At 43.0% G+C, this 9,705-nt stretch overlaps 1 protein-coding gene across 3 annotated transcripts in view; it reads left to right on the top strand.

The window, feature by feature from the left end:
• Positions 1-5,151: 5,151 nt before the first annotated feature.
• Positions 5,152-9,705, top strand: part of AHCYL2 (adenosylhomocysteinase like 2) — a 183,582-nt gene continuing 179,028 nt past the window's right edge. For 2 of the 3 annotated variants that reach the window (XM_079149790.1, XM_079149789.1), the window contains exon 1: positions 5,472-5,913. In XM_079149790.1, the coding sequence (XP_079005916.1) occupies positions 5,551-5,913 (363 nt within the window). In that variant the 5' untranslated portion in view covers positions 5,472-5,550. Of the gene's footprint in view, positions 5,262-5,471; positions 5,914-9,705 lie in introns of those variants that run through there. The other variant, XM_079149791.1, reaches the window with a different exon arrangement.

The following is a 9,705-nucleotide window of genomic DNA, read 5'->3' as shown; positions in this document are numbered from 1 at the left end:
GCTGCAAAGGCAGACTGTGACCACTAGGGGTCAGCGTGAGCTCGCCTTTTGTGAATGCAGGCATTAGGCTGCAGCTGGATGTCCAGGACCATGAATACCCACCCCGACAACCAAGAAATCCTGCAGGACTTTTATAGGAGCACCAGTTGGCAGAACTGAGTAATAGACTGCCACCCTTCCACCAAACTCCACAATTAGATTCTTGAAGAAACCCCACAGAATCCAAGAAGAGCCTGATTTGGGGACTCAGTGGCTGCAGCCCTGAGATTCACCTTCAGCCCTTGCTGCTCCCTTGGACTTCTTTGCCACTCTCTCAAACCTCAGTCCCCTAGGTACTGAGGCCTGCCTCTGTCAGTCCCATGGTCCCAGCAAGCACTCTACCACTGAGCTACATCCCTATTTATATTTTATTTCTGAGACTCAAAATTAACAAGTATTTTTATTATTTTATCAAATTTGCTTTCAACTTTTTTTTTTTTTTTTTTAAGAAATAAAGTATAACATGGGGCTGGGGTTGTAGCTCAGTGGTAAAGCGCTTGCCTAGCACAGGTGAGGCACTGGGTTCAATCCTCAGCACCACATAAAAATAAATAAGTAAAACAAAGGTAGTTTTTAAAAAAAGAAATAAAGTGTAACAGATTCGGTAAAATCCCTTTTAACTACCCCCCCGCCAACTGCCCGCTTTCCCACTTCTTGAAAGGAAATCAACTATTTGTGTTTCCTGGGTTTCCTTCTAATCCATTTTTATACTTTCTTACACGTATATGAAGCTATGTACCTATAAACAATTTACATACTGCTTTTTTTTCCTCTGTGTGTGTGTGTGTGTGTGTGTGTGTGGTGATGTGGATTGAACCCAGGGGCGTTCTACCACTGAGTCACACCTCCAGACCTTTTTATTTTGAAACAGGGTCTTGCTAAGTTGCTGAGGCTGGCCTCAAGCTTGTGACCCTCCTGCCTTAGCCTCCTGAGTTGCTGGGATTACAGGTGTATTCCACCATACCAGGTGTTTGGTCTGCTGTTAAAAAATTTATTTTCATCTAATTTACACAAGATATACTTGGGAAAATCAAATAGTTGTACAAGTCTCCCTCTCCCCCCGTTCTGGGGTTTGAACCCAGGGGTACTTTTCTACTGAGCTACACCCCCAGCATTGCTTTACAAGTGTTGTTACTTAAAACAGCTGTTTTGTTATGCCATCCCATCACCTACCTCCTCATTTCCTGTCCTGAGAATCAATTACTTTATTTTAGATGATCTTTATGGTGTTCATTTCAGTCTGTCCAAATAACATGATTATAATGCTACCTCTTGAGTGTTTTAGGCATTATCATTTGAGTTCCTAATATAGAGTTAAGGATATAGCTCTTTCTCACTCTTTGCCTATAGGAGGAAAAAGAGAGGAGGAGGTTAGGGGAGGAGCCAATAAGAACAGTTTTGAAAACTGGAAAGCAAATGAGTGTTCATTTAGCAGACTTGAAAAAACTGAAGTCTGCCAGGCACAGTGGTGCATGCCTAAAATCCCAGCTACTTAGGAGGATCACAAGTTTGAGGACAGTCTTAGCAACTTAGTGATACTATGCCTAAAAATAAAATTTTTAAAAAGGCTGAGAATATGGCTCAGTAGTGGACTGTCTCCTTCCTTCCATGCCCCAGCCCTGGATTGAATGCCCAGTACTGTCCAAAACAAACAAATCCTTTGTTTTAGCTAGTAGCAGGGAAAAGCTTCTATTGTAGGATCCCCAAAGGGCTCTGTATTGGAGGCGCAGGAACTTGAGAAGATGGCGCCTGAAACGGGATTGATCCCCTACCTAACCACACAGTTAGATGACCACCCTTGCCAACCTTGGATGATTGAAACCGTTATTCTTTTAAGAAGGCATAGGGTCTGTAGTATTTGGAGTCATAATCTTATAGCTTCCAGAACCTGAAGAAATTCAATATTTCTGATTCTACCTTTTAAAAAATTTTTATCCCGTTTCACTCCAGACTTTTGAAAGATCTTCTCTTTGTTCCCAGAATTTTGAAATTGTACAATTATGTATATTAACATATGGGATTGAACCCATGGGCACTCTACCTCTAAACTATATCCCCAACTCTTTGAGACAGGGTCTCCCTAGGTTGCCTAAGCTCTGACACTTACATTATTTAGATATTGGACTTCCAGGACTGGCATTCTAATTTACTCTCTTTACCATTTTTTTTGAAATTTATTTATGTATTGTGGTGTTGGGGGTCAAACTCAAGGCTTTGAGAATATGCTAGGTTCTCAGAGCTCTCTACCACTGAGTGTACCCCCAATTTTTTGAAATTTAAAGAAAAAAATTTATTGAAGATCTGAAAAACAGTTCATAAACGATAACCTTTTCCAGAAAACTAGCTATTCAATGTATTACATCAAGTCAAAATGTATATATGAGTAATAAAAATTATGAAACAGGCCCCCACTCCAAGAATCGGAGCAAAAAATGCATTTTTCCTTTTAATATTTTTAATTTTAATATTTTTTGAATTTAAAAAATTCTGCCAGTATGTTATTTTCAAGGCTGTGTTCATTTTCTGAATGTTCACTCTTTGAAACAGTATGTTCTTTCACAAATATAATATTGTAAGCTCCAAGGATATTAGTGATTTTTTTTCTTTTTTGAATTTTGCTTTCTTTTCTTTGTGTGTGTGTGTGTGTGGCTAAGTTACACCCCCAGCCCTTTATCTTTCTACTTAATATATAGCCCCTGTTTCCTCAATTTATTTGTTCTGCTTGCCTATGATGGTCTCTTTCATGTTAGAGGTTTTCTTCATATGTTTGGTGGCTTTGACTGCTCAAACACAGGAGTGTGAATTAGATGGTTCATAGAAGCTCTGCAAACCTGGCCAAGGTCTTCACCCCGTGGTCTGGCTAGCTTATCACCTTGGGGAACTCTCAGTATTATTATCTTTCTTTCCTGGACGGCCCAGATACCTCAAGAGAAATTCTTTCACGTGCCTTGCATAGAAGATATATTTGTGTATGTGTCAGGGTTCTGGAAACTGAACGAGACAGGTGAAGGAAGAAGACCTAGATATTTCATTAAGAAGTTTATAAATTTGTGCTTAATCATCCTGTTTCTGGTATAGCAATTTCATCTTCAGTTATGCCTGTTGTCCCTCAGGAACAAAAACAGCAAAAGTAGCAGGTATGTAGGATGGAGCTGAAATGGGGGAAAGAGTATCACCTGACCATTGTCCTGAAATGTGGTGGTACCTGAATAAATGATGAGTATCTGTCTCTTTTCCAATGTTCTAACTCTTCATGTTTTATAACCACATCCCACTGAAGAATTAATTTGTTCCCTCAGTAATTAACTCTAGAGGCAGTCCAGGTGGGCAGCTGCTGCCTATGAGTTTCTACACATGCCAGGTGGCTGTACTGCAGCTCCCTTGTGCATTAGGGGGAAGAAAGAAATCAGTTATAGAGCTGTTAAACTCTGCCTGGACAGCTGGAGGATGAAGCTCTGGGCTAGTTCTGTATAATAGGAAGGAAATTCTGAACACCAGGAATGTGAAGAGAAAGCTCAAGAAGTTCTTGTGTCTGGTAGACTTGTGGACCGTAGAAACAGCTGCGCTCAGGGGTCTTCCAAGACATAGCATGAGGCACAAATTTGAAGACCAGGAAATGAAAGCTTCCATTTAATGCAGGACTACTCCACCAACTGATCACATTCGCAAGTTGGTAGTAGTACAGAAAAGGACATCAGGGCAGGTGATTTCTCCCTTTTTCTCCTTCTTGCCAGGAAAAAATAGACCAGATGTTCAGAAGTCCATTCACCTGGGTTGTCAGAGTTGTCACCCTTTGAACAGTTACAAACTGAGATATCCATTGCTTTAGTTTCTCACAATTGGTTACCAATTGCATTTTAAGGGATTTTCTTATTTTTTCCTTCTTTACATAAGATCAAATGGATTTGCAATTTTATCTCCTGCATATTAGCTTAATATATTTTTAAAATCATAGGTATTTATTCCTCCCATCATTAAAAAAAGTTATTGGAAAGTTTTTCTTTTCTTTTCTTTTTTTTTTTTTTTTTTTGAGCCAGGGGGTCTATTTCCCAGGCTGGTGTCCAGCCTAACCTCCTAAGTGGCTGGGCCCACCTGGAAAACAATTTTTTTGGTACTGGGGATTAAACCCAAGGTACTTTTACCACTAAGCTACATCCTGAGACTGGCCTGAATTTGGGATTCTCTTGCTTCAGCCTACGGAGTCACTGGAATTACAGTCACCATGCCCGGCTGGAAAACACTTCTTAAAGGCTGAAACCATTCCCCTCTTGTTGGGAACATTAGTTTCAGATACCTTTCGTTATTAAAAAAAAAAAAAAATTGCTATACATGTCTTTGAGCTTGCACCCTCTAAAATAATGTAAAATTCAAAAGAATACGGAGGTACAAAGAAAATAAATATCATAAAAAGTCGCATCACGTAGGGAAATACTCTTGGGGGTTTAGTTACTATTGCTCTATGCTACGTAGGTATCTGAATTTCAGATCATTTCCCCAGAAGAATTAATAGGTGAAAAGATCTGGCCAACTTAGGGAGGCCCTCGGCAACTCTGCGAGACCCTGCCTCAAAATAAAAAATAAAGGGGGCTGGGGATGTAGTTCAGTGGTGGAACACACCTGTGTTCACTCCCCAGTACCAAACAACAACAAAAACCCCAAACAATTTTTTTTTGGGAAAGCCTTATTTAAAGCAAGGTGTTAATTCTTCAGCAGTGAAATTTTGACCTAGTGGAAACTAATGTCTTTTGGGATTGATTCTAGAATGTGCTAGAAACCCAGAATGTGCTAGAAACCGCCACAGCAGGCAAAGTCCTACTTCATTCTTTCTAAAAACCAAGGTACTTAAGTTCGGAAAGGTGTTAAGGTCCCAGTTTCACAGCGAAAAAAACCCAAGTCTTCAAGCTTGGGGCAGGCGGTCTCCTCACGTGACGCCACCGCTTTTCCTTTAAAGGCAGGCCACGTGATTGCACACAGAGGAAATCCACACTGTCAGGAGAGCGAGTCATTCCTCCCCCGCTTTCTCTAGGGTTTCTGGCTTTCCCTCCCCGGAAGCCACAAGTCCTCTGGAGGCTTTCTCTTCCTCATCCCCTCCGTCGCGTCACCAGTCCTCCTTTCCGTTAGTCGCTGGCCCTGGAGCTCCCTCTCCACCCCAGAGCCCCACTTTGGAAGGCCAAGGGGACTACAACTCCCAGGAGGCCTCGCGGTTCCCCCCCACGCGCAGGGTAGGTCGGGGGCTGAGGTCCCACGGTCTTTTCTCCGCGTGCTGCCAGGAGCAAGCGCACTACAGGTTCCGTGGCGCCTCGCGCGCTAGCCGGACCGGGGCTGGGAGGGGCTGGAGGGGCCGAGGTTGGCAGGCGGACTGGCGGGCGGAGGAAGAGGGTGGGAGCGGAGGCGATGGAGGGGAGGAGTGGGGGAATGGGGGAGGGAAGGGGAAGGGAGGCGGGAGGCGGGGCCGAGCCGGAGCTGGAGCTGGAGCTGGAGTCTGAGCCGGCGGTTGCAGCGGAGGCGGTGATGTCGGTGCAGGTTGTGTCAGCAGCGGCTGCCGCCAAGGTGCCTGAGGTGGACCTGAAGGACTTGAGCCCCTCCGAGGCGGAGCCACAACTAGGACTGAGCACGGCCGCCGTGGGCGCCATGGCCCCCCCGGCAGGCGGCGGGGACCCCGAAGCCCCGGCTCCTGCCGCGGAGCGGCCCCCGGCCCCTGGCCCGGGCTCGGGGCCCGCCGCCGCTCTCAGCCCTGCCGCCGGGAAGGTGCCTCAGGCGTCGGCCATGAAGCGGAGCGACCCGCATCACCAGCACCAGCGGCACCGCGACGGCGGCGAGGCCCTGGTCAGCCCCGACGGCACAGTCACCGAGGCGCCGCGCACAGTCAAGAAGGTATTGGGGCCGGGCTGCCTGGCTCGGAGAGGGCGGGAGGGAGGGGAGCGAGGGGAACCGCAGATCGTCTCGGCACGGCGGCACCACCCTCCACGCTCTCACTTCTCATCGTGGGAGCAGTGAGACCCCTTCCCCCTTAAACCCACCCTCTTGGAGCTGCCTCCACCCGGCCCCCAGGGCTGGGAAGCGGGGCTCCAGGTGGCACGGCCGTACTTCTCTAGGAGTAACATGGAGGTAGCGCTCTCCCCTACTACTTGGAATAAGCACCGAGAAGAGAGGCACCTTATGCTACGCCCCCCGCGCCCCAGCACTCCCACATGTTATTTTCCGGACTATCCGAGGAGGAGATCTGGGTAGTGTAGAAAACCCTTGCCGCTTTCGGGAACCGGTAAAAGTGGAAAAAATCTTTTCTACTTGGAGATCGAGTAAGCAGTAGTTAGCCCGCATTGAAATCCTCTGAGTTGTCTGGCTTCTGTACAGATGATGACTTTCTGCCTTTCTGTGGCCAACCGCTTCCCCAGAGCTCTACAGATGCTGTGCCCTTCCTTCTCAGCTACTGTAATACCCTTGCATTTTCTTTGATGGTAGAAGGGTAATGGAGAGATTCTTCACTCTTTTAAGAGGTTTGTAACCTACTCAGTAGTTGGTCACCAGAATTATTAGATCGTATACGAAGAGAATGGTGGTTGTATCAGTTCCTTTATTGTGATGAGAAAGCGATAGGAAGACATACTCACTTTTGGGAAAGCTATCATTGTGGCTTTCTATCTCAGCTGTCAGCTTCTCTCATACATAGTTGTGGGGAGGCCTCAGAACACCAAAGAGTAAGCAAGCCTATTTGTAGAATATTACCTGAATATTGGCTATCGGTGATACCGTTCTCTCAATACTAAATCAGCACGGCGAGGGGGGGAAGATAAATATTGGAAAATACAGAGATGTGGGTCATGTAAAAAGGGATTATGGCTTTAATTTCCTAGGCACAATCCAAACACTGCAATTCATTTTTTTAATTGTACTGAAGGATTTTTAATTGTTTTATCAGAACAGCAATAAAGGGATATGAAATCTGCACTGGTTTTACAGTGTAGGACTCAGCTGAATTGGAACCTTGGATCAGCCAAACATTTTGTTGTGATTGCTTTTAAGATTAAGGTATAGCAGGTAACCTTTTCAATCTGACTACCCAAATATAGTGATAAATGACATCAGGCACAGGACTGAAGGAATTTGTTTAATACTTCTTTAGGACAGTATCTTTGTCATTTGTATTATCAGTCTTCTAGGAGGAATTATAGTAAAAGAGGAAGCATGGACAGCAGTGCTGCAAGTACCTACTTGAGAGTTGGGAATTCTGAAACATTTCTGACTGGTTTGAATGCTTTAGAACTTTGGCCAGTCACTTTCTTAGGATTAAGATTCTTTTTGTCTAAAATCTGTTATACAGTTAAGATTTTTTTAAAGGGTAAAAGTACTTAACAAATTGCTTTTAGAGCATGGAGTTTAGTCAGGCAGTCCTGGGTCTGAGTTCCAGTACCCCTACTACTAGCTTTCAGGTAATTTCCAAATTCTACAAATCAGCTTCTCCTATAAAATAACGATACTAATCATAATTGAGAATTAGAAATATTTGCAAAGGTCTTAGCATTGAACTTGGCACATCTAGTATGGGCTTAAAAAATTATAGCTATTATTATGAAGAATTGATTTTTATTCCTTCCATGATGGCTTAAGTGCATGCTCCCTCCACCTCCTCTGAAAGGTACACAACAGTTCAATAGATTCTATATAAAGAAGTTCAAAAAATAACAAGGCAGCATACCTACCAGAGTCTGTTTTTCTTAATTCTAGATGTGCTTCTTGGCCATTTTCTTTGTCACTAAACCACTTTCTTCCTATTGTTTTTCAGTATCAAAATGTATGTTCCATGATTCTAGATTTACTCAGCAGCCTCAAGGCTATGGAAGACAGGGCTGAGCTTGTCCTAGACAATGTTAATTGCACTAAAAAAAACTTTTCTGCTGAAAGTTAAGCAGGTGAAGTTTTGGGCAAGGATGCACATGTTTAACATAAGTAAGGGCACTGCTGAGTTGCTTTTTAGAGACAGAATCTTGAACTTTTTTGATATCAGATTGGTTAAATGAAAATGAGTGTATGAGTCTGCCCTTCTTTCCCCAAGTGGAAAGTCACCTCATCAAGGAACTGCAGTGTGACATTTGGACTTATTGAGTCTTTCTTGATTCTTAGATTGTCTATTTAAATAATAATTCTGACCTTGACTCCCTCCTGCTTTTATGAAATTTCGTGTATGAAGGGACTGGGAACATTAGGATTGAAAAAGCTGCCTCTAGACTATGTAACTGGTGACTGTTGCTTTTATTTTGTAACTCATGTACAAACTTGTTTATGTTAAATCACATTTCCATTGATGATTTCTCTTACTCCATTCATGTATTTGTCATCAGTTTCTTAGCTCTTTTACTCTGCCTAGCCACACAAGGGAAATACTTTTTTTTTTTTTTTTTTTTTTTTTTTTTCTTTTTTGATGGTGCTGGGGCTAGAGCCCAGGGCCTTCTGTATGCTAGGCAAGCACTCTACCACTGAGCCACATTCTCAGTCCCAGAAATAAACTTTTTACAAGAGGCAGAATTCCCAAGTGCAGTAGTCAGTAAGAATGAACATACAGGATGCACGTTACTCAGTCTCACATTTTATCTTTGACTCCTGCCTCCATCCTGTAACTTGTGGTGCTCTGGGGGCCAGATCTTGTCATCGTAGTTATGATATGTACATGTTTTTTATAAGCTCACATTAAATAACCTAAGCAAACCAAAAATTTCTGTAAGAAGTAATTTATGGGACGAATGATATCGCTAATAAGTGGATGATGACACATAATGGAGGGAGGGAGGGGTTAGTGTTAGGGTTAGAGTTAAGGTTAGGGAGGGGGCAAGAATGGAGGAAGGAAAGACTGTATAGAGGGAAAAGAGGGGTGGGAGGGGTGGAGGGAAGGGAAAAAATAACAGAATGAATCAAACAATATTACCCTATGTAAATTTATGATTACCCAAATGGTATGCCTTTACGCCATGTACAAATAGAGAAACAACATGTATCCCATTTGTTTACAATAAAAAAATAAATAAAATAAATAAATTAAAAAAAAGTAATTTATGAAATGGAAAGATAAGTTCGGCAGTAAATGAGGTAACAGTTGAGAGGATTTCTTCTCTGTGCTTGGAAATGGGTGCTATTTCTTCAGTGTGTTCTTGGAACATTGGAGTACAGCAGCAAAAACAAGGCAAAAAAGATTTGTTTCAGAAAAGTTAAAAAACAACTTTTTGACAATAAGACTGCAAGCTCAGGAACCTCAACTGACTTGTGCTCACATCATTATCAGTAATGACCATGTTGAAACAGATTCTATATTTCTCTTGGCAGACTTATCTACCTTGCACTGGTTTTGTTGCTGCCAGGATTTAGTGCTTTCTTGCCCTGAATTGTTTAAGCTTTTGATTTGGTAATTATAGATTACAGAAATGGAATGTTTTGGATATAGGCATGGGAATGTGGGAACAGTGTGACTCCTTTGCCAGTTAGAAAAGTACAGCCTGGCCAAATGTTCAGTGAGTCAGTTGGCAGTTGGACCCTAATAGTAGTTACCATTATTGGCCTTTAATGTGCCAGGAATTGTCCTAGGTGTTTTCTGTAATCCTGACAAGAATACTATGAGATATAGGTGGCATTATCTCTGTTTTACAGATAAGGAAATGTGGTCCAGAGAGAGTAAGT

This window comes from Sciurus vulgaris, assembly GCF_902686455.1.
Source record: "Sciurus vulgaris genome assembly, chromosome: 8".
In the NCBI taxonomy this organism is placed as follows: Eukaryota; Metazoa; Chordata; class Mammalia; order Rodentia; family Sciuridae; genus Sciurus; species Sciurus vulgaris.
This window is presented reverse-complemented; position numbering and strand designations above follow the sequence as displayed.